The sequence below is a fragment of the Lithobates pipiens genome, unplaced genomic scaffold, assembly GCF_037356315.1.
Source record: "Lithobates pipiens isolate NorthernLeopardFrog02 unplaced genomic scaffold, aLitPip1_a1.2 Scaffold_56, whole genome shotgun sequence".
Lineage (NCBI taxonomy): Eukaryota > Metazoa > Chordata > Amphibia > Anura > Ranidae > Lithobates > Lithobates pipiens.
In genome coordinates, this window is record NW_027507878.1 from 924,109 (window position 1) to 950,954 (window position 26,846).

At 50.6% G+C, this 26,846-nt stretch overlaps 1 protein-coding gene across 1 annotated transcript; it reads right to left on the bottom strand.

Moving 5' to 3' along the window:
• Window positions 1–3,932: 3,932 nt before the first annotated feature.
• On the bottom strand, window positions 3,933–25,886 carry WBP11 (WW domain binding protein 11). The gene is made up of 12 exons (XM_077467451.1): window positions 25,761–25,886; window positions 21,614–21,728; window positions 20,995–21,026; window positions 19,669–19,762; window positions 17,502–17,698; window positions 16,098–16,231; window positions 12,727–12,926; window positions 10,477–10,674; window positions 10,290–10,394; window positions 9,529–9,831; window positions 7,225–7,398; window positions 3,933–4,625 (listed from the first exon to the last, which is right to left on the bottom strand). The coding sequence occupies exons 2-12, from the start codon at window positions 21,675–21,677 to the stop codon at window positions 4,192–4,194; spliced, it is 1,935 nt and encodes a 644-aa protein (XP_077323577.1). The 5' UTR covers window positions 21,678–21,728; window positions 25,761–25,886; the 3' UTR covers window positions 3,933–4,191.
• Between the last annotated feature and the right edge of the window lie 960 nt (window positions 25,887–26,846).

Here is a 26,846-nt window from a genome sequence, read left to right on the forward strand (position 1 = left end):
TTGATTACTGTTCTAGAGGCAGGTCTGATAAAATGTAATCCAGCAACAGGTAAAGTCTGCTTCATCCAATGGCCAGCAGGGATGAACATGCTCATCTAAAGGGATACCAAGGATGTTTTCTTTCACTTGGGCTTAGATAAAGTCTGTGCCCCTTCAGTGTTCAGCAGGGAGAAACTTGCTCATCTAAAGGGATACCAAAGGATGAGTTCTTTCACAAAGTCTGCACCAGCAAGAAGGAACATGCTTGTCTAAAGGGATACCAAGCATGTGTTCTTTTACTTATGATTATCACACATCATCATGTTGATTCTCTGCTCTCAATATATCTGAATGGGTGGCTACAAAGGGAGATACTGGGAGAGCAGAATGAACTGTAGGAAGTGAATGGAGATGGGGATCTGCTGGAACGATAAGTGATTTATGAACAGGACAACCATGACAGCCCATGTCTCCCATACCTGGTTTGAGGCTGAAGTGAAGAGGGGACTTCCCTTATGGCTGTGGTCTGAACACCCCTGAAGGTGGGGACAGGGAGTGCAAGGTACAAGGGGGCATGGAAGTCGATAGACCAGTGCTCTGCTGGCTGCTTCTGAAGGTCAGCAGGGTAGCTCTCTGGCAGGAAGATGAGAGTCTCAGAAGGGACACTGTGGAAGAGCAGGTCAGGCCCAGCAGCTGGGAGGATGCCGACACCCGCAGTAGGGAGAGGTGATGCAGGATATGGCCAGCAGGAAAATCGGAGTGGTGGTCAGGAGCCAAGCCAGGGTCATAGCAGGGTGGTCAGTAGGATTGAAGATAACAAGAGTGGCCAGGAGCCAAAGGCAGGGTCATAGTGGGGTGGTCAGTAGGAAGAGTGGCCAGGAGCCAAAGCCAGTGTCATGCCAGGGTGGTCAGTAGGAAGAGTGGCTAGGAGCCAAAGCCAGTGTCATGCCAGGGTAGTCAGTAGGATTAAAGGGAACAAGAGTGGCCAGGATCATACTGGGGTGGTCAGTAGGATTGAAGGTAACAAGAGTGGTCAAGAGCCAAAGCTAGGGTCATAGTGGGGTGGTCAGTAGGATTGAAGGTCTGACCCCTGCACTGTGCATTGCATACGACTAACCTCTGCATTATATATTACAGACATCTAGAATCATCATTACATACTAATGACATCTGACCCCTGCATTTCTTATTACTGACCTCTGAACTCTACTTACTACAGACACCTGAACTCCGCATTAAATTACTACTGACCTCTAAACTCTGTTACTGAATTCAGTGGTACTACTGACATCTGAACTTTGCATTACTTATTTCTGATGCCTGAACCCCATTACTGTACTTACTAATGACCTCTGAATTCTATGACTTCTGACTTCCAAGTGACATACTACAACCCCTCCGCGTTTCATGCTACCGACCCCTGCGCTACTTATTACTGACACCTGAGCTGAACACTGACATCTGCATGCTGTTATTTACCACTGATCTCTGCATATTGCTGACCCCTTAAAGCGATGTTCCGCCCCCAAAAAAAAAAAAATGTAAAAGCCAGCAGCTACACATACTGTACACATACTGCAGCTGCTGACTTTTAATAATCAGACACTTACCTGTCCTGGAATCCAGCGATGTCGGCACTGCAGCCAATGTTTCCATCTGTTGGGTGCTGCCGCCGCCATTGCAGGGCAGTGCAGCCTTACGGCTTCACGCCGGGAAACTACTACACATGCTCGAGGCCCCGCTCCTCTCACCTACTAGCTACTACTCTGCATGACATAATTCTGATCTCCCAAGTTACAAACTACCAACCTCTGCACTGTGTGTTACTACTGACCTCTGCACTTCTTACTAGTGACCTCTACATTCTGGATTACATACTACTGAACTCTGCATTACATACTACTAACCTTTATTCTCTGTTACGTTCTATTGACATCTAAACTATGCCTTACATACTAATGAACTCTGAATTACCTACTAGTGACCTGTAAATCCTGCGTTACTTACTACTGATCTCTGGCCCCTGCGTTACTTAATACAGACCTCCGACCCCTGCCTTACTTACTACTGACCTCCCTGCCTTACTACTGACCTCCGACCCCTGCCTTACTACTGACCTCTGACCCCTGCCTTACTTACTACTGACCTCCCTGCCTTACTTACTACTGACCTCCGACCCCTGCCTTACTTACTACTGACCTCCCTGCCTTACTTACTACTGACCTCCGACCCCCCTGCCTTACTTACTACTGACCTCCGACCCCCTGCCTTACTACTGACCTCCGACCCCCTGCCTTACTACTGACCTCCGACCCCCTGCCTTACTACTGACCTCCGACCCCCTGCCTTACTTACTACTGACCTCCGACCCCCTGCCTTACTTACTACTGACCTCCGACCCCCTGCCTTACTTACTACTGACCTCCCTGCCTTACTTACTACTGACCTCCGACCCCCTGCCTTACTTACTACTGACCTCCGACCCCCCTGCCTTACTTACTACTGACCTCCGACCCCCCCTGCCTTACTTACTACTGACCTCCGACCCCCCTGCCTTACTACTGACCTCCGACCCCCTGCCTTACTTACTACTGACCTCCGACCCCCTGCCTTACTTACTACTGACCTCCCTGCCTTACTTACTACTGACCTCCCTGCCTTACTTACTACTGACCTCCCTGCCTTACTTACTACTGACCTCCCTGCCTTACTTACTACTGACCTCCCTGCCTTACTTACTACTGACCTCCGACCCCCTGCCTTACTTACTACTGACCTCCCTGCATAACTTACTACTGACCTCCCTGCCTTACTTACTACTGACCTCCGACCTCCCTGCCTTACTTACTACTGACCTCCGACCTCCCTGCCTTACTTACTACTGACCTCCGACCCCCTGCCTTACTTACTACTGACCTCCGACCCCCTGCCTTACTTACTACTGACCTACGACCCCCTGCCTTACTTACTACTGACCTACGACCCCCTGCCTTACTTACTACTGACCTCCGACCTCCCTGCCTTACTACTGACCTCCGACCCCCTGCCTTACTTACTACTGACCTCCGACCCCCTGCCTTACTTACTACTGACCTCCGACCCCCTGCCTTACTTACTACTGACCTCCGACCCCCTGCCTTACTTACTACTGACCTCCGACCCCCTGCCTTACTTACTACTGACCTCCGACCCCCTGCCTTACTTACTACTGACCTCCGACCCCCTGCCTTACTTACTACTGACCTCCGACCCCCTGCCTTACTTACTACTGACCTCCGACCCCCTGCCTTACTTACTACTGACCTCCGACCCCCTGCCTTACTTACTACTGACCTCCGACCCCCTGCCTTACTTACTACTGACCTCCGACCCCTGCCTTACTTACTACTGACCTCCGACCCCCTGCCTTACTTACTACTGACCTCCGACCCCCTGCCTTACTTACTACTGACCTCCGACCCCCTGCCTTACTTACTACTGACCTCCGACCCCTGCCTTACTACTGACTAAAAAGGGAGGAGTTTGGGACTTTAAATGAGATATGTGGGTCACATGTCTCCATCCTTAAATCAGTGTAAAGAAACGGGGGTTTTGGGAGTTTGATTGTGTACTCACCTCATTCAAAGTCCCAAAAAAAAAAAAACACCTCTTTACTTACCCCTGACCTCCGAACCCTGCAATACTTACCCCTGACCTCCGAACCCTGCAATACTTACCCCTGACCTCCGAACTCTGCAACACTTACCCCTGACCTCCGAACCCTGCAATACTTACCCCTGACCTCCGAACTCTAAATCAATCTTACATTTTAATGTGGCCTTGCTGGGCGATCTCCATGTTTGGTAGATTTGCACGTCTCCAGGGTTGCCTATACCTGCACCAAAGGCAATTAAATTACAGGTCACATAAGGAGAAAAGGAAAAAAAAAAAAAAAAAAAAAACTGTACAAATAATGGAAGTCACATAACTTTATTACTCGCAGAACATTAAAAAAGAAAACATGAAATGGATTGATGGCATTCCCGGGCCGGACACAATATGGAGTCACAGTAGTCAAGAGACAAAATATAAGAATCATCTTTACATCGGGACCCCGGCCTGCAGACAGACGCTCTCCGCGCGCCTCGCCTCCTCGGAACGGACGCAGCGTATCATGTCGTGGTGTAAACTTCCACATAAAAAGTACATTTTACTACAACCAACAGATCCGCGTTACAGAAGTCCCTCCATCTCTTTCATGAAAGCATCATACATATCGTCCTTGGTTTTTACCACCGCGTGTGACCCCATCTTGGGTCCCGGTTTGGCCACCGGCCGCATTACCACTTCCTCCTCGTGTCTCTTCATGGACTGAGCACCGGCTGTGGTGGGTTTGTTCACCCTGCGGACGCGGAGGGCGGTGGGTACGAAACGCGTAACCTCAGCTTTGGGGTTGGTGATCTGGGGTTTGGCGCTGATGGTTGCGGTGGCCTTCTTCTCAATGGTGGCCCCGCTTTCGTCCGATTTGGGTCTCTGTATCAAGCTGGGAGGTGCACTCAGCACACCCGGGTTTGCCAGCGGGGTTGGTGGGTAGATGCCGGGGGGAGCGGTGCCAGGAGGAGGAACCATTGGGGGGCGCATCATAGGCCGGGGAGGAGGGGGCATTCCTGTAGAAGTAACAGGACAAAGACGTTAATAAAGTCATAACCTTATCTTGTAGCAAGTCCTTTCCTGTATAGAAACAGATTACTCTTAATTCCCAGCAAACTTTCACCCCCCCCATCCCAGATATTAGGTTTTTCTGACATCATTTGTGCTCTTTTTGGGCTGGCACCAGTCACTGTACTGCTGTTCCCAAGCATTAGATGAAAGAACACATCTTCTGCATCCCTTTAGACGTGCATGTTCCTGTTTAGTCATTTGCAGATCAGTTGATTGATTACAAGTGTACTGATGAGCAGATTGCAGAGCTAAACTGGTCAGCAAGGAGCATGCACATCTAAATGGATGCTGGGGATCTTTTCTTTTGTACAAGACTCTTGAATGGGGGAGGTGTGATTACAACCACAGACCAAACCAGCTGCAGACAAATCCTGTGCTTGTAATCGCACTAGAAGAAATAATTAGATGGCCCCCTAGCGAAACATAAATTACCGCCCTATCAAAAGGCTGACCCTTTATTTTCAAGCAACTGCTAAATTTAACTGTGGAATAAATTGTTCCCAACCCCTACCCAATCCAACAAGAAGGCCCCCCTAGCCAACCAACCAGAAGGCCCCCTAGCCAACCAACCAGAAGGCCCCCTAGCCAACCAACCAGAAGGCCCCCTAGCCAACCAACCAGAAGGCCCCCTAGCCAACCAACCAGAAGGCCCCCTAGCCAACCAGAATGGATCCCTACCACAACCAGAATGGCAACCTGCCAGAGCTGCATGATTAATCGTTAAAGAATCTAACTTGGGATTGTAATCCCCTCCCGATTTTAAAAACAGCATTTCCCCGCAGAGTTCTCTGCTCACTTCTGACAGCCGACAAAAAAATAAATAAAAAAATCCAGGCAACCTGCCAAGTTTATCTCAACATTGGACATAAAACTATAAAACATCCTAACATTTCATTCTTAGATCCAATGAGGTCAGTTTAACCACTTAAAGACTAAACCTTATTCTGACATTTGTTGCTTTCAAGTTAAAATCTGTATTTTTTGCTAGAAAATTGCTTGGAACCCTCCAAAACACACACACACACACACACACACACACATATATATTTAGCAGAGACCCTAGAGAATAAAATGGCAGTTGTTGCAATATTTTATGTCGCACTGTATTTGCACTTTTTTTTTTTTTTTTAATTCATTAAAATTAAACGAAACAGTAAAGTTATCCCTATTTTTTTTTTTTTTTTGTATAATGTGAAAGCTGATGTTACGCCGATAATCTTCATCTTTATTCCAAACAAAACAAAATAATTGTGATTCCCATATTAGCCAGAATTGTGCAGCTCTAACCCTTACCCAACCAAAAGGACCACCTATCCAGCCAGAATGGACCACTATCAAACCAGAAGGACCCCCTGCCCAACCAAAAGGACCCCCTGCCCAACCAAAAGGACCCCCTGCCCAACCAAAAGGACCCCCTGCCCAACCAGAAGGACCCCCTGCCCAACCAGAAGGACCCCCTGCCCAACCAGAAGGACCCCCTGCCCAACCAGAAGGACCCCCTGCCCAACCAAAAGGACCCCCTGCCCAACCAAAAGGACCCCCTGCCCAACCAAAAGGACCCCCTGCCCAACCAAAAGGACCCCCTGCCCAACCAAAAGGACCCCCTGCCCAACCAAAAGGACCCCCTGCCCAACCAAAAGGACCCCCTGCCCAACCAAAAGGACCCCCTGCCCAACCAAAAGGACCCCCTGCCCAACCAGAAGGACCCCCTGCCCAACCAGAAGGACCCCCTGCCCAACCAAAAAGATCCCTACCCAACCAGAAGAAACCACTAGCCAACCAGAATATCCCATAGCCAACCAGAATATCCCATAGCCAACCAGAATATCCCATAGCCAACCAGAATATCCCATAGCCAACCAGAATATCCCATAGCCAACCAGAATATCCCATAGCCAACCAGAATATCCCATAGCCAACCAGAATATCCCGTAGCCAACCATAACAAATAAATGGTTCATTTAGTTCCTAGTCTATTCACATTGTTTTCAACCAAGCCCTAATGAAGGGGGAGTTGTGGACCGCTAAAACATATTGACTGCTCTTTGGATTGTCCCAACTTTCATTGGAATAAAGTGGTATCTGGAACTCTTAGTGGTGGAGCACGTCAATTTCCATTTCAGTCTTTACCCTGCATCTCCCAGTCTGAGCTCTGCTGTACAGGGTTTGCAAGAGGCTGACACCAGATAAATCCAGGTACGTACACAATTATTATTAATACCAATTACATTTATTAATGGCTTTAATGATTAGAGAACTGCGTTCATTTGTGTCTTTATCTGCCTGCGGTTCAGCTGTAAATGATATCAAAGCAGTTATTTTTTTTTTCACTTTTTTATCAACAACATCCATACAGCTGTAACATGACGGATAAATTCTGGTTGCCAATAGTTACTGCAAATACTATCTGCTGCATAAATAATGCTAGACGCAGCATTACATCCTTATACCGACAGCAGACAGTGAGCAACCCGACTACATCACAACTCAACGTAATCTGAACACATTCTATAAAGAAACCAATAGAGGAGGAGGAGGAGTTACCTGGAGGTGCCGGTGGGGGCAGGCGGGGTGGGGGGCCACGAGGAGGAGGACCCGGTGGTAAGCCTGGAGGTGGCCCTGGGGGAGGGCCAGGAGGTCGGCCCGGTGGAGGTCCTGGCGGTAATAGACGTGGTGGTGGGCCACGAAGACCCGGTGGTCTCAAGAACGGGGGTGCTCCTAAAAAAAACAAATACGGCGTTTAGTGGAAGGTTTAAACAACGAGCAACAGCCGCGAGAGCCGATTATTCCATATAAAGAGGTCAGAAAATATGCAAAACATTTATATCTCATGCACCTTATTTCTTTTTTTTTTTGGCTTTATATATTTTTATTGAGCTTTTCAGTGTAGAAATTTATAGATATTTACAGGAGAAAAAAAAAAAAAAAAAAGACAATTAGCAGCATGGAAATGTACAGTAGGTGCCCTAAGTATATTTACTAATCTACCCATGGAAATTAACATGGATTACCATGGAAAATATTGAGATTCATTTACAAATGTGCATTAGAGGTTGGGCATTAATAACCATAGTTAATTATAAACGACAAAGGGGAAAAAAAAAAAAAAAAAGAAGAAGAATGGAGAACAAAAAAGATGAAAAAAATAAATAAAAAATTCACTTCATTTCCTGTCCCTTCACTCTTTATTTTCCAGAAATTGCTGACAGACCCGGCTATGGAATAAACCCTACCCAACCAAAATGACCCCTTACCCAAAAAAAAAAATGGCCCCCATCCAATCAAGAATGCCCCCTACCGTACCTAACCAAATTACATTTTTTGACAGGCTGTCCGATCACTCTATTTTCAAGCAACTGCTAAGATAAGCTACGAAATTAATTATTCACAGCCCCTATACAACCAGAATGACCCCCTACCCATCAAATTAATTTATCGGCGGGCTGTCCCTTCACTGCTTTATTTTTGAGCAACTGATGAGCTAAGCTACGGAATAAATCTTCCCCAACCAAACCCAACCCTTACCCAAACAGAATGACAACCACCAAACCAAAAAGGACTCCCTACCCAACCAAAAGGACCCCTACCCAACCAGAATTCACTGCTTTATTTTCGAGCAACTGATGAGCTAAGCTATAGAATAAATCTTTCCCAACCAAAATTACCCTTATCCAACCAGAAGGAGGACACCCCACCCAACCAGAAGGAGGACACCCTACCCAACCAGAAGGAGGACACCCTACCCAACCAGAAGGAGGACACCCTACCCAACCAGAAGGAGGACACCCTACCCAACCAGAAGGAGGACACCCTACCCAACCAGAAGAAGGACACCCTACCCAACCAGAAGAAGGACACCCTACCCAACCAGAAGAAGGACACCCTACCCAACAAAAATGACCCCCGCCCAACCAGATGGACCTCTACCCACCTAATTTCTTGGCTGGCTCTCCTTTCACTGCTTTATTTTCAAGCAACCGATGAGCTAAGCTATAGAATAAATCTTTCCCAACCAAAATGACCCTTATCCAAACAGAATGACCCCCCTACCCAACCAGGACACCTTACCAAACCAGAACGACACCCTACCCAACCAGAACGACACCCTACCCAACCAGAACGACACCCTACCCAACCAGAACGACACCCTACCCAACCAGAACCACACCCTACCCAACCAGAACCACACCCTACCCAACCAGAAGGACACCCTACCCAACCAGAAGGACCTCAACCCAACCAGAAGGACCTCAACCCAACCAGAAGGACCTCAACCCAACCAGAAGGACCTCAACCCACCTAATTAATTTCTTGGCTGGCTGTCCTTTCACTGCTTTATTTTCGAGCAACTGATGAGCTAAGCTATGGAATAAATCTTTCCCAACCAAAATGACCCCTATCCAACCAAAAGGACCCCCTACCAATCCAGAATGACAACCACCCAACCAGAATCCACATACTCTACTCTAGTTTAGATCATGAAAGAGGAAGGCAGAGTGAGGAGTAGACACAGGAAGTTTTGTATTATGATGGAGGAGCACAATGATAGGCATGAGGACGGGCACAAGTGCGGGCACTGGTGGAGAGTATAGATGGGCCTTGAAAATCAGTGCCATCACTAACCACGTAGAGGAAGTCTCTATTTGGATAAACAGGTAAAATCATGAAAATTCTGTAAATCAAAAAGGCACACAATGGCTTACCGCTTTAAAACCAGGACATTTGCCTCGTACCTTCCCTACCGTCCTCCTTCACAGTAGGACATTCCACTGATTGCAGTACAGATACTTGTTAAAAGAAGAGAGACCTATGACCTGTTCCTACAAATTACCGGACCAAACATATTACCTGGAGGTGGTCCAGGCGGCATTCCTGTAGGCGGTCCAGGAGGCCGTAGTGGTGGAACAGGTGGCGGGCCAAGAGGAGGAGGTCCCGACATTATGGATGGCGGCATCTGCATCGGTGGGGGTGGGACGGTAACGGGCGGCGGTGCTGATGACCCCTGTGCAGAGGAGGAGCTGGATTCTGTGCCCTCCCCTTTCGACTCCTCAGTCCGCGCCTCATTCTCCGGCTCAGACTCGTCCTCGGATGACGAGGGAGATGAATAGTCTTCAGCATCGTGTTCATCGTCCTCCTCCGTCATCTCCTGACCTGCAAGAGTGAGAGACCCCAGTCACATGACCTGCAGACCCTCATCATGAGAATGTTCAGCTATTGCATAATGCAGTCTAGGAAACTCTGCTAATTATATAATATATGCGTGGCAGTAGGGAAGCACCGATACATTGGTCGGCCAAAAATAGGGTTATCATTGTTTTAACAATAAAAAAATCCCCCCCACCCCCATTGTTGCATTGACGTCAATGCCCCCTCTTGTTGAAATTAGTGCAAAAACAACCCCCCTTGTTGTCTTCAATGCAAAAACGCAATGCATAGCCAATCAAGAGTGCATCAGAGAGGGGACAGTGACACCTCTTATTGTAAATGGCGCCGGGAGGAATCCTCCTTCTACAGATATCGTCTAAATATAATTTTTGGTTTCCCCACCAATCAAAATTTTCCTGTTCTGCTCAAAACTGGAAATGCTGCTAAGGATCAAGGTCACCTACCTGCCATCCGTAACATCATGGCCTGAAGGGGTGTGATGTCCTTTACCGGCTTCTTCATCTTCCTCTGGGTTTTCTCTGAAGACTCAGCAAAGTGTACATTGTGTCCTGAGGAGAGGGAGACACAGAGCTGAGACCACACACACCACCAAAGATCTGTATATAAGAAGACAACGGGTCCTCTTCTCACCTCCTTTCTTATCACCGCCGCCAGCTTTCTTCTCATCGTCCCGCTGTGCGTACTCCCCATCATCGCTGTCCCGCCCATCCGACTGAAGGCTGTCGCTGTCCTCGTCGCTGCTCCCCTCCTCCTCCTTGTCCTGCTCCATCTCGTTGGGGTAGCCCTCGTCCTCGCTGGAACTGGAGGCATCGTGGCGACCTCGGTCACCTGGAAGGAACACGGAGAATATGGAGAATGGCTTGTGGCAAACATGGATCTATACTCAGACAAGGAGATCACAAGATCGGGGCATTTTACAACAAAGTGCAATTAGGTTTTTTTTTCCCCCTTTTCCCTGACTGAACCCCACCACACCACCCGATCCCATCCCTTCCCCAACCCCCACCCCTGACCCGACCCCCACCCCACCCTGACCCCTTTCCCTGACCCGACCCCCACCCCACCCCTTCCAGACCCCCACCTTTCCCTGACCCGACCCCCACCCCACCCCTTTCCGACCCCCACCCCTTTCCCTGACCCGACCCCCACCCCTTCCCGACCCCCACCCCACCCCACCCCTTCCCGACCCCCACCCCTTTCCCTGACCCGACCCCCACCTTTCCCTGACCCGACCCCCACCCCACCCCTTCCCGACCCCCACCCCTTCCCCTGACCCGACCCCCACCCTGACCCCTTTCCCTGACCCGACCCCCACCCCACCCCTTCCAGACCCCCACCTTTCCCTGACCCGACCCCCACCCCACCCCTTTCCGACCCCCACCCCTTTCCCTGACCCGACCCCCACCCCACCCCACCCCACCCCTTTCCCTGACCCGACCCCCACCCCACCCCTTCCCGACCCCCACCCCTTTCCCTGACCCGACCCCCACCCCACCCCTTCCAGACCCCCACCTTTCCCTGACCCGACCCCCACCCCACCCCTTCCCGACCCCCACCCCTTTCCCTGACCCCCACCCCTTCCCGACCCCCACCCCTTCCCGACCCCCACCCCTTCCCGACCCCCACCCCTTTCCCTGACCCCCACCCCTTCCCGACCCCCACCCCTTCCCGACCCCCACCCCTTTCCCTGACCCGACCCCCACCCCACCCTGACCCCCACCCCTTCCCCTGACCCGACCCTCACCCCACCCCTTCCTGTACCGCACACCACCCCCTTCCGACCCCTTCCCCTGACCCGAACCCCCACCCCACCCCTTCCTGACCCCCACCCCCTTCCGACCCCTTCCCCTGACCCAACCCCCACTCCACCCCTTCCCGACCCCCACCCCTTTCCCTGACCCGACCCCCATCCCCTGAAAAAGCAAAAAGCAACCCTTTTTTACGGAATTAAACAGATTCCTTAGCTGTGATTGGCCCTGTCTGTACCATGTGATCACAATAACCAATCACAGCTAGCAACACAATAGATGGCAATGAAAGGAAGCCATCAATTGAGTACCACTATCATGTGATCTGCTGTGACCGGTTACAGCGATCACATGGTACCGGCAGTGGGCGGTGCACTAATCGGTCACCGGCTGTGTTGACGACAGATCCCGCCTCAGCGTAGCCCATTGGGCATGTGCACGAGGCACGTTCTGGGAGGACATTATAGGACATCCACCCAGAACGACGAAGGTCTCGCACCGGGCTTCTGTATGAAGAGTGGAAGATCTGTAGATATCCCCCATAGACCTCCAATGTTATGGAAGATCCATAGATGTGATTCCCCCATAGACCCCCATTGTTGTGGAAGAGCCATAAATATGATCCCCCATAGACCTCCAATGTTGTGGAAGATCCGTCGATATGATCCCCATAAACCTCCAATGTTGTGGACGATCCATAGATGTGATTCCCCCATAGACCCCCAATGTTGTGAAAGATCCGTCGATATGATCCCCCATAGACCTCCAATGTTGTGGAAGATCCATAGATATGATCCCCCATAGACCTCCAATGTTGTGGAAGATCCATAGATATGATCCTCATAGACCTCCAATGTTGTGGAAGATCCATAGATATGATCCCCATAGACCTCCAATGTTGTGGAATATCCATCAATATGATCCCCCATAGACCTCCAATGTTGTGGAAGATCTATAGAAATGATCCCCCTAGACCTCCAATGTTGTGGAAGATCCATAGATATGATCCCCCATAGACCTCTGATGTTGTGGAAGATCCATAGATATGATCCCCCATAGACCTCCAACCTTGTGGAAGAGCCACAGATATGATCCCATATAGACCTCCGATGGCCCTCCTCACCCCCCTCACCTCTATCAGGGCTGTATCTCACGTCGTCATCCTTCTTCCTCATAATGTTGTCCAAAGCAAAGCCCACTTTCCTCCCGTACATCTGCAGAACCTGGGGTGGGGGAGGACCTAGGGGCGGCCCAGGAGGCTTCTTGCCGGGCGGTAAGCGAGGAACCCCATGCCCTGGCGGATAGGTCACAGATACGCCCCGCCCCTGAGGTCTGGGGAAAAATAAAAGGTTTGTGTTAAATATTTCACACGTATAAAAAAAAGGTACGATATAAAAATCGGGGTGAAGGAAGCGGCGAAGTATCACTTCTGCGTTTTTCAAAACTCAGGATACTTCTGAGAACCGACCTCCTAAATTGCCACCAAACCCAAACTTTTTTTTTTTTTGTGTCATCGGCTCTAAAATGAATTGCTTGTTGTAATGTTTATTTCATTACTATATTTTTAGATAGTAAGTACTTTGTTTATCCCAACATCTCCCTCTCCAGCTACAAGTCTTTTTGGGGGTGTCTCTACCAGCTTTGCCCATCTAGAGAGGACATTTCTGCCCATTCTTCTTCTTTGTAAAATATCTCAAGCTCTGTCAGATTGGATGGAGAGCGTCTGTGATCAGCAATTTTCAAGTCTTGCCACAGATTCTCGATGGGATTTGGGTCTGGACTGTGACTGGGCCATTCTAACACATGAATATGCTTTGATGTAAACCATTCCATTGTAGCTCTGGCTGGATGTTTCGGGTCGTTGTCCTGCTGGAAGGGGAACCTCCGCCCCGGTCTCAGGTCTTCTGCCGACTCTAACAGGTTTTCTTCTAAGATTGTCCTGTATTTGTCTCCATCCATCTTCCCATCACCTCTGACCAGCTTCCCTGTCCCTGCTGAAGAAAACCATCCCCACCACATGATGCTGCCACCACCATGTCTCACGGTGGGGATGGTGTGTTCAGGGGGATGGGCAGTGTTAGTTTTCCCCCCACACATTTTGCTTTTAAATTAATTAAATTTTGGTCTCCTCTGACCAGATCACCTTCTTCCACATGTTTGCTGCCCCCTCCCCCACATGGCTTCTCACAAACTACAAACAGGACTTCTTATGACTTTCTTCCTCCAATGTCTTTCTTCTTGTCACTCTTCCATAAAGGGCAGATTTGTGGAGAGACGACTAATAGTTGTCCTGTGGACAGATTCTCCCCCCTGAGCTGTGGATCTCTGCAGCTCCTCCAGAGTTACCATGGACCTCTTGGCTCTTCTCTGATGAATGCTCTCCTTGCCCGGCCCGGTCAGTTTAGGTGGACGGCTATGCATGTCTAAAGGGATGCTGGGGATGTTCTTTCATTTAATTCTCAGGCTTAGAGCTTCATTGCAAGCTAAACCTAATCAGAAAGGGAGGGACATTTTTTTTTTTTTTAAAGGGTAAAAAAAGGATTGATGAGTATAGTGAAAGGATAGGATTTATGGGCAGTTATTGTTGGGGTTCTATTTATTGGTCATACAAAAAGCAAAAACTGTAATGGGTTCAAAGAGAATTCAGGCGGGGGCGATAACACAGCTTGGGATTTCAGTACAAAGTTTTTAGCTCATTACAGGAAGTTAGGAGCTTGATGGATTTCTGGCAGATCACCGGATATTTTTCTATACTTGCAGAGTTGTATACAGTGAATCTGGAAAGTATTCACCGAGCTTCACTTTCTCCACATTTTGTTATGTTACGGGCCTTATTCCAAAACGGATTCAATTCATTATTTTCCTCAAAATTCTACAAACATCCCCCATAATGACAACGTGAGAGAAGTTTGTTTGAAATCTTTGCAAATATATAAAAAAAATATAAAAGGAAATAAATCCCATGTACATAAGTATTATAGACTCCTCCCACCACAGACTCCTCCCATGTACACAAGCATCACAGGCTCCTCCCATGTACACAAGCATCACAGGCTCCTCCCATGTACACAAGCATCACAGGCTCCTCCCATGTACACAAGCATCACAGGCTCCTCCCACCAGGCTCCTCCCATGTACACAAGCATCACAGGCTCCTCCCACCAAGCTCCTCCCATGTACACAAGCATCACAAGCTCCTCCCACCAGGCTCCTCCCATGTACACAAGCATCACAGGCTCCTCCCACCAGACTCTTCCCATGTACACAAGCATCACAAGCTCCTCCCACCAGGCTCCTCCCATGTACACAAGCATCACAAGCTCCTCCCACCAGGCTCCTCCCATGTACACAAGCATCACAAGCTCCTCCCACCAGGCTCCTCCCATGTACACAAGCATCACAGGCTCCTCCCACCAGACTCTTCCCATGTACATAAGTATCACAAGCTACTTCACGGGAGGAGCCTGGGATACGCATGTCCACGGGAGGAGCCTGGGATACGCATGTCCACGGGAGGAGCCTGGGATACGCATGTCCATGGGAGGAGCCTGGGATACGCATGTCCATGGGAGGAGCCTGGGATACGCATGTCCATGGGAGGAGCCTGGGATACGCATGTCCATGGGAGGAGCCTGGGATACGCATGTCCATGGGAGGAGCCTGGGATACGCATGTCCATGGGAGGAGCCTGGGATACGCATGTCCATGGGAGGAGCCTGGGATACGCATGTCCATGGGAGGAGCCTGGGATACGCATGTCCATGGGATTTTTTTCATTGTTTATTTTTAATACATTTGCAAAGATTTCAAACAAACTTCTTTCCCGTTGGCATTATGGGGGAGTGTTTGTAGAACTTTGAGGAAAATAATGAATTTAAAGAGGAACTGCAGTCCGCTCACATAATTTGTAATAAAAACAGCTTTGCCATTCTGAAGCTTCCCTCCAACCACTTTGCATATTATTTTATATATGCTGTGATTCTGTACTTGCCAAATATGCTACAGAAATCTCCCTCCAGTGAGTCTGGCTGCAGCCATTTTAACTGTGGGCAGCTGAAGCTGCTGCCTGTTCACTTCCTGGATTTACAGAGATAACGAGGCACGATTCCAGCTCTGCAGCTCTCATTGGCCTTCTTATGACTCATCCCCCTTCCCTTTCCTGGTAAACTCTCACAAGAGTGAAAGCTGTGCATGATGTCACAAGCCTAGGCAGGCTAATGACCAGACAAGAAACATGAAGTGGGCCGTATAAGGGATTTACTGTCAGAAAAAAAAAAAATTTTTACTATCCAAAGTTAAAACAAGAACAAGGGCAGAAGATTTAATAAATGGAAAGTTGAGAAAAGAAAAAGACTGAAGTTCCGCTTTAAGTGAAGCGCTGTGAATACTTTCCTGGGTGCACTGTATGAAGGGATAAAACATGGGGGGGGGGGGAGGGGAGGTGCTTGTACTGTAGAGATGGGCAGCCTGTGACCCAATAGGTCATTAAAAGTCTCATCTTACCCATAAGCGGAGGTCTTCTTCAGAATGGAGGGCGGCTGAGTCCCGGGAAGAGGAATGTCTTGGATGAGAATGTTGGAAGGAGCGTGAGGAAGGTCCGGCAGCGGAATGCTCTCCACCTCCACATGCTGAGCGTTCTGCAAACAAACACACAACACAAATCACATTACCGGTCAGGCAAGGGTAGGGGCAGCTATCCAACATGGCGGACAGGTCTATATAGGACTCAGTGGCGGCGGCGAACCCTGACACCCCAGATGTTTCCCCCCCCATGATGCTCATCCACTCTGCAGTGTAGTGGAGCATCATGGGAAATGTAGTTCCAAAACATCTGGGGTGCCAAGGTTCGCCATCACTGATATAGGTGCTGAGGGCGGAGACTGTTAGTATGGGGCGCCGGTCACCATTATTGACGAGATAAGGCACATGACCGGACAATGGGCGACGTCTACAGAACCGCCTGTCGCCCCTCCCCCCCCCCCCTTAAATACCACCAAAAATGTTTTTTTATTTTATTTTTTTAAGACAGAAGGATACATTACATATTAGGTGAGGTTGAAAAAAGACATAAGTCCAACCTATGTGTGTGATTATATGTCAGTATTACATTGTATATCCCTGTATGTTGTGGTTGTTCAGGCGATTAATCATTTTTTTAATTTATCGATCCCCCCCCCCCCCGCTGAGACCACCGCCTGTGGAAGGAAATTCCACATGCTTGCCGCTCTTACAGTAAAGAACCCTCTACATAGTTTAAGGTTAAACCTCTTTTCTTGTAATTTTAATGAGTGGCCACGAGTCTTGTTATACTCCCTTTTGCAAAAGTTTTCGCCCTATTGTGGGATCACCAGTCCGGTATATGTATATTGTGGGATCACCAGTCCGGTATATGTATATTGTGGGATCACCAGTCCGGTATATGTATATTGTGGAGTCATTCATGTTTTTGCCACCCAAATCCATTATTTTAAATTTTTCTACATTGAACCTCATTTGCCATGTAGTTGCCCCTCCCCCCCATTCATTTGTTCAGATCTTCTTGCAAGGTTTCCACATCCTGCGGAGAAGTTATTGCCCTGCTTAGCTTAGAATCTTCCGCAAATATAGCGATTGGACTGTTTACCCCATCCCCCTCCTCCAGGTCGTTTTTTGTTTGCGCAGTGTTACATGACCATGTAAAATGGCAGCCATAAATCAGATTCTGTGAAGGATACTCCTAGTACTCTGTGTAAATTGGGCCCAGTATATGAATGTGAGTGACATTAGATTGTAAGCTCTTCGAGGGCGGGGACTGATGTGAATGTATAATAGAAATGTAAAGTATTCTATATATAAATATATAGCATCTCCTATATACACATATTTCATGTACAAATGTAGATCGGCTGGAGTTTTTCCCGGTCTTACCTTGACGGCATCGAAGTATTGGCTGAGTTGGGACCTCTTGTGCTCGTACTCCAGCTCTATCTTGCGGAGCTCCTTGTAGGTCTCGGGGTTCTCCTTCTCATACAGACGTAAAATGCGCTCGAAGGTCTCCCTCAGCTTCTTCCTCTTGTCTTTAAGGACTTTCTCGTTGAGCTGCGGCTGCTGGACGGGGTTGAATTCTGGAAAAAGATCAAGTCGGGAGATTTCAGTCTACACACCACTAGAATAACAAAGGAGTTCCAATGCAATTTTTTACAGAAACGGCTCCAAGGATGTAGCTGTGCCACCAGTAGGCTGGGGGGGGGGGGGGGGGGGTTGGGCTGTGCTGTCTACAGGTAGCGTCTGCTATCCTTGCTAGGTCCACCCACCAATCACACAGCACAGAGGAATCATCATCGGATATCATCAGTTTTACATGCTTTTCTTTGCTTCCGTCTCCTCCCCTACCTAGCCTAGGTATGTTACCTCCCACACCTGACCCACATGGTCCTGGTATGTTCTCTCCCTTACCCGGCCCTATCCCTTCCTCCACCCAGCCTATGTATCTTACCACCCACACCTGACTATGTGCCCTCCCACATGGTCCTAGTATGTTCTCTCCCCTTCCCCTCCCCCACCTGACCATGTGCCCTCCCACATGGTCCTAATATGTTCTCTCCCCTTCCCCTCCCCCACCTGACCATGTGCCCTCCCCACATGGCCCTAGTATGTTCCCTGCCCTACCTGGCCCAGTCTCCCCCCCCCCCCCCCCCCCACACCTAGCCTAGATATGTTACCTCCCACACCTGACCCTGTGCACACCCCACATGGACCTGTCCCCTCCCCCACCTAGTCTAGGTATGTTACCTCCCACCCCTGACCATGTGCCCTCCCCCACATGGCCCTGGTATGTTCCCTCCCCTACCTGGCCCTGTCCCTTCCCCTACCTAGCCTATGTCTGTTGCCACCCACACCTGACCATGTGCCCCCCCCCCCCCCCCCACATGGCCCTAGTTTGTTCCCTCCCCTTCCCCACCTAGTCTAGGTATGTTACCTCCCACACCTGACCATATGCCCTCCCCCACATGGCCCTAGTATGTTCCCTGCCCTATCTGGCCTAGTCTCCTCCCCCACCTAGCCTAGGTATGTTACCTCCCACACCTGACCCTGTGCACACCCCACATGGCCCTGTCCCCTCCCCCACCTAGCCTAGGTATGCTACCTCCCACACCTGACTACGTGCCCTCCCCCACATGCCCCTGGTATGTTCTCTCCCCTACTCAGCCCTGTGCCCTCCCCCACCTAGTCTAGGTATAGTTACCTCCCACACCTGACTACGTGCCCTCCCCCACATGCCCCTGGTATGTTCCCTCCCCTACTCACCTACTCAGCCCTGTGCCCTCCCCCACCTAGTCTAGGCATAGTTACCTCCCACACCTGACCCTCTGCCCTCCCCATATGGCCCTAGTTTGTTCCCTCCCCTTCCCCTCCCCCACCTAGTCTAGGTATGTTACCTCCCACACCTGACCATATGCCCTCCCCCACATGGCCCTAGTATGTTCCCTGCCCTATCTGGCCTAGTCTCCTCCCCCACCTAGCCTAGGTATGCTACCTCCCACACCTGACTACGTGCCCTCCCCCACATGCCCCTGGTATGTTCCCTCCCCTACTCAGTCCTGTGCCCTCCCCCACCTAGTCTAGGTATAGTTACCTCCCACACCTGACCCTCTGCCCTCCCCATATGGCCCTAGTATGCTCCCTCTCCTACCCGGCTCTGTCCCCTCCCCCACCTGACCATGTACACTCCTCACATGGCCCTAATATGTTTCCTCCACTACATGTTCCTGTCCCCTCCCCCACATACACCTGGCCTAGGGAACGTGGCAGGTACCAAATAGATTTTTTTTTTGAAAACGAGAACAGTGTCTGCATCCGATTAGAAGCAGGTGCTGTTTGGGGATATTTTAGATGAACAGTTTGCTGTGTGAATAGATAGGTCAGCTCTGCACATCTGTAGACCTGCATTCCCGATACGGGATTAGGAAGAGGTGCCAGTTCATGAAGAAATGTTTATGTCATCGAAATGAGGAAACATCAAATGAATGAGATCTGCATTGGCTCCATAGAGGTTTACAGATCTCTCCATTACTGGAAGCTTCCATAATCTCACCCATCTCGTCCAGCTTCTCCATGTCCCGGATGATCTGTTTGGGATCTTTCATCTTCAGCACCGCCGCCCTCACCATCATTCTCTGCTTCTTGTTCTGGAAAACATTTATGGAGATCCGGTCAGTGAGGCAGAACTCGGGGACTACGGAGTCCGGAGGCTGATCTCCACCCGAATGGACAGCCGGTGGTATAGAGAAGGACATTAAGTGACAGGCCCCCGGGGGATCTGCTACCTCCGTTATTGTAGTAGATTCTTATCCCCCCCCCCTCCCCCCCCCCCAACGTGGGGCTCCATTATCCCCCCATACAAGACGAGGAGAGAGGGGCTCCATTATCCCCCCCCATACAAGACGAGGAGAGGGGGCTCCATTATCCCCCCCCATAAAAGACGAGGAGAGGGGGGCTCCATTATCCCCCCCATACAAGACGAGGAGAGGGGGGCTCCATTATCCCCCCCCATACAAGACGAGGAGAGGGGGGCTCCATTATCCCCCCCCCATACAAGACGAGGAGAGGGGGGCTCCATTATCCCCCCCATACAAGACGAGGAGAGGGGGGCTCCATTATCCCCCCCCATACAAGACGAGGAGAGGGGGGCTCCATTATCCCCCCCATACAAGACGAGGAGAGGGGGGCTCCATTATCCCCCCCCATACAAGACGAGGAGAGGGGGGCTCCATTATCCCCCCCATACAAGACGAGGAGAGGGGGGCTCCATTATCCCCCCCCATACAAGACGAGGAGAGGGGGGCTCCATTATCCCCCCATACAAGACGAGGAGAGGGGGGCTCCATTATCCCCCCCATACAAGACGAGGAGAGGGGGGCTCCATTATCCCCCCCATACAAGACGAGGAGAGGGGGGCTCCATTATCCCCCCCATACAAGACGAGGAGAGGGGGGCTCCATTATCCCCCCCATACAAGACGAGGAGAGGGGGGCTCCATTATCCCCCCCCATACAAGACGAGGAGAGGGGGGCTCCATTATCCCCCCCCATACAAGACGAGGAGAGGGGGGCTCCATTATCCCCCCCATACAAGACGAGGAGAGGGGGGCTCCATTATCCCCCCATACAAGACGAGGAGAGGGGGGCTCCATTATCCCCCCCATACAAGACGAGGAGAGGGGGGCTCCATTATCCCCCCCATACAAGACGAGGAGAGGGGGGCTCCATTATCCCCCCCCATACAAGATGAGGAGTGGGGGGCTCCATTATCCCCCCATACAAGACGAGGTGGGCAGCGTGGGAGCACGCGGGAGGTGGGCAGCGTGGGAGCACGCGGGAGGTGGGCAGCGTGGGAGCACGCGGGAGGTCGGAGGTCTTACCTTCTTCAGCTCTCTCTTCCTGGCCTCCTTTCCTGCACAGAACACAACATAGCAGTCAGTACAGATGGAGAATCATATACAGGACACACACAAATCTCCCCCGACTCCCCCATCCTCTGCCAATCAGATTTAGATATCGTACATCCAATCTAAACACTTTCCCGGGTTTCTGTCTCTGTAAAGTTATTTTCAATTCTTTTATATCTGCCATTTTTAAAGGTCAAATTCACCTTCCTAGTAAAACTTCCCCTCTACCCCCTGCCAAGTTCATTGTTGGCATTTTTGTTTTTTCCTTTTGGACTCGGTAAGTTTTATTTTGTGTGTAGAATTGTGAAAACTCAATAAACACACACACACACACACACACCTACACACACATTAAAAAAAAAAATCCCAAGTCTCCCCAGTAAATTAAACGTCCCCTCCTCTGTCCATGTCCAATGCAATTATACGGCGGACCGTCCCGGCTGCGGGGCTCTAATGGCGGACTGTCCCAGTGCGGGGCTCTAATGGCGGACTGTCCCAGTGCGGGGCTCTAATGGCGGACTGTCCCAGTGCGGGGCTCTAATGGCGGACTGTCCCAGTGCGGGGCTCTAATGGCGGATGGTGGAATACTCACGGGCTTGATCGGTGGGGTTCATGAACTTCCCACTCTTGGTGGAAGACGTGGATCTCCGCCCCATGGCTCCCGAGTTCTCCTACCTCCCCACCGAGAAATAAAATAAAAGGGTAACCTGAAATAACAAAAGAAAATCATGAAATGTTAAAAAAAAAAAAAAGGAAGAGGAACTTTCATCACCTTTATTTAAACCTTTTCTCATTCGCTACCCCTCCCCCTTTACATAAACACATTTCAATGGTGTTTTTTGGTTAGTAAACGGCTCATTTCCTGATTTCTTGCTTAGGTGACAGTAATGTAGCATCGGACACCAACAACCCCCCCCACAGGACACCGACAACCCCCCCCAGGACACCGACAACCCCCCCCCCCCCTCCAGGACACCGACAACCCCCCCCCCCCTCCAGGACACCGACAACCCCCCCCCCCTCCAGGACACCGACAACCCCCCCCCCCCTCCAGGACACCGACAACCCCCCCCCCCCTCCAGGACTCCGACAACCCCCCCCCCTCCAGGACTCCGACAACCCCCTCCAGGACACCGACAACCCCCCCCCCCTCCAGGACACCGACAACCCCCCCCCCCCTCCAGGACACCGACAACCCCCCCCCCTCCAGGACTCCGACAACCCCCTCCAGGACACCGACAACCCCCCCCCCCTCCAGGACACCGACAACCCCCCCCCCCCTCCAGGACACCGACAACCCCCCCCCCTCCAGGACACCGACAACCCCCCCCCCCCTCCAGGACACCGACAACCCCCCCCCCCCTCCAGGACACCGACAACCCCCCCCCCCCTCCAGGACACCGACAACCCCCCCCCCCTCCAGGACACCGACAACCCCCCCCCCCTCCAGGACACCGACAACCCCCCCCCCCTCCAGGACACCGACAACCCCCCCCCCCTCCAGGACACCGACAACCCCCCCCCCTCCAGGACACCGACAACCCCCTCCAGGACACCGACAACCCCCCCCCCCCCCTCCAGGACACCGACAACCCCCCCCCCCTCCAGGACACCGACAACCCCCCCCCCCCTCCAGAACACCGACAACCCCCCCCCCCTCCAGGACACCGACAACCCCCCCCCCCTCCAGGACACCGACAACCCCCCCCCCCTCCAGGACACCGACAACCCCCCCCCCCCTCCAGCTTCTGTGGAAGTTCTGATATTCCTGGGATTAAAAATGGCGATGTGGGAGAAGAAAACACTCGGGGACTCAGAAATGGAACCTCCTTCCTTCATTATAATGTAATATTTATTGTGGTGGAAGAATGTATGACTTTAACCCGGGGGTTGGAAACCTGGGAGCCCTCCAGCTGTTGTGGAACTAAATTTCCCATGAGGCATTGCAAGGCTGGCAGTTACAATGACTCCCAACGGCATGATGGAACTTGTAGTTCTGCAACAGCTGGAGGGCCCCCCAGGTTGGCTACCCCTTGCTTTAACCCCTTCCAGAGCCAGCTTTTTATGCCACTTTTTGTCCACATATAACAGTCACGTTGGGACAGGAAGGGGCAGTCCCCAAACTGTCCCCACAAAGTTGGGAGCATCAAATTGTCCAAAATCTCTTGGTGTGCCGACGCCTTAAAGGGGTTGTTAACGTTCGTGCATCCTATGCATTAAGGTGGAAATACACCTGGCAGTGACCACTGCCCCCCCCCCCCCCCTCCGTTTTACTTTCCTGAACCCTCAAACTTGACCCAGCGAGGGGTCCCTCTGCCTGGGATTCTCGGCTCTTGATTGGATAGATTGATAGCAGCGCAGGCATTGGCTCCAGCTGCTGTCAATCAAATCCAATGACACGGGAGGTGGGGCAAAGTCCAGCATTCGGCCTCTATGGACGCACCCGCAGGGTAACTCCCTCAGGGGAAGCGAATCTCCGAGGAGGGTTATCAGATGTGCGGAGGAGCCCAGAAGAGGATGTTCGGGGGCCACTCTGTGCAAAACGAGCTGCACAGCGGAAGTATGATGTGTTTGTTATTTTATAATTTACCTTTACAATCACTTTAAGAGTTCCCCTTCACTGGAACTAAGGGGCCTCCCCCCACCCCTGAAAAACAACCCCACACAATAAACCCCTCCCCCCACCAAATGATTTGGACCAGTGCACAAAGCAAGGTCCATAAAGACATGGATGAGCGAGTTTGGGGTGGAGGAACTTGACTGGACTGCACAGACTCCTGACCTCAACCCCCATAGAACACCTTTGGGATGAATTAGAGCGAGCCAGGCCTTCTCATCCAACATCAGCGCCTGACCTTCCAAACGCTCTTCTGGAAGAATGGTCAAACGTCCCCATAGACACCCTCCTAAACCTTGTGGACGGACTTCCCAGAAGAGGTGAAGCTGTTTTAGCTGCAAAGGGCCAACTCAATATTGAACTCTCCGGACTAAGACTGGGTGGTGATTAAAGTTCATGTGCGTGTAAAGGCAGGCGTCCCAATACTTTTGGTAAGGCCCCTTTCACACTTGTGCGACTTGTCCTGTGATTTGGGGGTTCAAAGTCACAACACAAAGCTGAACCCCAAAATTCCCAATGAAAACCATTCATATCTGTCGCATCAAATTCAAAGTAGTCCCATCCATGTACTACTTTGGTCTGACTTTAATGCGAGTTGAGGTCCAAAGATCTCGAGTATACAGAGGCATTCCCCCGAAATCGCATGAAAGTCGCGTCACTTTCAGGTTGCGGCGGTGTGAAAGGGGCCCAATATAGTGTAAATATTAAACTGAAGCTCCACCCACACGGGAAAGCTCCTTTTATTTGCACCCCAAGGGGCGGATACCTGTCATCGCACAACGATCACGGCAATCTGTTACATTTCTAGCCCCTCCTCCTCTCTGGCCCAGGAGACAGCGGCGCCATTCAGAAAGCGCATGCGCAGCGGGAAACGGGTTGTCAAGATGGAAGGCTTCACTTCCTGTCTCCCTTAGACCTCTTTCATACTGAGGCGCTTTTCAGGCGTTTTAGTGAAAAAAAAAAAAATAGGGCCTGTAAAGCGCCTCTCCTGCCTCCCTAGTCCCTCCACACCGGGGCGCTGCGCTCGCGGGACGAGAAAAAAAAGTCCTGCAAGCAGCATCTTTGGGGTGGAGCGGGAGAGGTGTATACAGGGGTGCCCTGGACAGGTAAGTGTCCTTATACTAAAAGTCAGCAGCTGCAGGATTTGTAATTGCCGACGTTTATCAGCGCCCCCCCTCCCGACACCACCGCGGGGAGGGGAGCTCAGCCCCCCCTCCCCCCCCGACACCACCGCGGGGAGGGGAGCTCAGCCCCCCTCCCCCCCCGACACCACCGCGGGGAGGGGAGCTCAGCCCCCCTCCCCCCCCGACACCACCGCGGGGAGGGGAGCTCAGCCCCCCTCCCCCCCCGACACCACCGCGGGGAGGGGAGCTCAGCCCCCCTCCCCCCCCGACACCACCGCGGGGAGGGGAGCTCAGCCCCCCTCCCCCCCCGACACCACCGCGGGGAGGGGAGCTCAGCCCCCCTCCCCCCCGACACCACCGCGGGGAGGGGAGCTCAGCCCCCCTCCCCCCCGACACCACCGCGGGGAGGGGAGCTCAGCCCCCCTCCCCCCCGACACTGCCGCGGGGAGCTCAGCGTCCCCCCCCCCCGACACCACTGCGGGGAGTTCAGTACCCCCCCCCCCTTCCGACACCACTGCGGGGAGCTCAGCGTCCCCCCCCCCCCCGACACCACTGCGGGGAGCTCAGCGTCCCCCCCCCCCACGGGGAGCTCAGCCACCATATATCACAGTGAGGACGACACACCACATATGTCCTATAATGGAGATCAGCAGAGCACACAATTGACAACCAGACCCCCCCCCCTCCCCCTCCATGGCCTACAGGACCCCCATATCAGAAGTCACAGCTGCTGCAATGCCTGCTGGGAATTATAGCCCTCCCAATACAGAGGTAAATGGAGGAACATGCTGGGATGTGTAGCTCCCCTTATATAAGGAAACGCACACTGTCTGCTGAGAGTTGTAGTTCCTCCATAGTGCACTGTATACAGTGTCTGCTGGGAGTTGTAGTTCCTCCATGGTGCACTGTATACAGTGTCTGCTGGGAGTTGTAGTCCCCCTCGGTGTACTGTACACGATTCCCGCTGGACGTTGTAGTCCTCCAGCCCCCTCGCTCACCTCTCCGGCTACCTCTGCTTCGTCTCCCCCGCTCTCTCCACCATCAATACTGCACTCTTTACACCGCACTTCCGTTTCCGGGTCATCAGACATCCACTTCCGGCGTCAGAAGGTCTTGCCGCCCACTAGAGGACGCGCACCCTCACGTTTGTTCAGCGGACTCCAAAAATATGGCTCCTCATGAGCGGACACTGGAGTTCTACAACAGTCCGGCCATCTTTGTACACCCAACTCTACAGGTACCATATTGGTGCTTTCATTTAGCTGATAAGAACTGGTGGAAGAGTTCAGATTATTGTGCGAGTCCCTGTCACCAGACCAGCGCCCCCCCCCAAACAATTATTATATTTATTGATATATTCATATTTATTGATTTGTCTGTCTTCTGATAGTTTGGTACTATTATCCCCCGCCCCCACCCCACCACGCTGTAGAGAGGGGGGTCTGACAAATTAGAAATTAAATATGTTTTATATATATATATAGATGACACTAGAAATAATAAACCTTTATATAGATCTAATAAACTTTCATGTATAATTCCCTATTTCATTTTTTTTTTCTGTGCATTCTTTAAAATTATTTTTGGTGCTACTTTTTAACTGCTTTTTTTTTTTTTTTTTGCTTACAGTTAATTATTTTTATATTCTCTGCGTTCTTTATCATTTATTTATGTATCTTTATTCTTGTTTGTGGATTTTATATTATTTTACTATTTTTTGGCTATTAAAATAGAATATTAAGATATACAGTATATGAATGATACTAGAAATATTAATCCCTATTAACCACATAAATTTGAATTCAGCATTTTTTTTTTTTTTGTTTATAATGAATTCTTTATAATAACTATGATATATATATTTTGTGTGTGTATTTATCCTTGTTGGTGGATTTTTCAAAATGATTTATTAATATGCTTATATTATGTTATTGTTTAGATAATAGGATATATATATATATATATATATATATATATATATATATATATATATATAGTTGATACTAGAAAAATGAACCCTCTATTAAATAGACCAAATAGGCTTTAAATTAAAATTCATTTTTTTATTTACAATTAATATTACA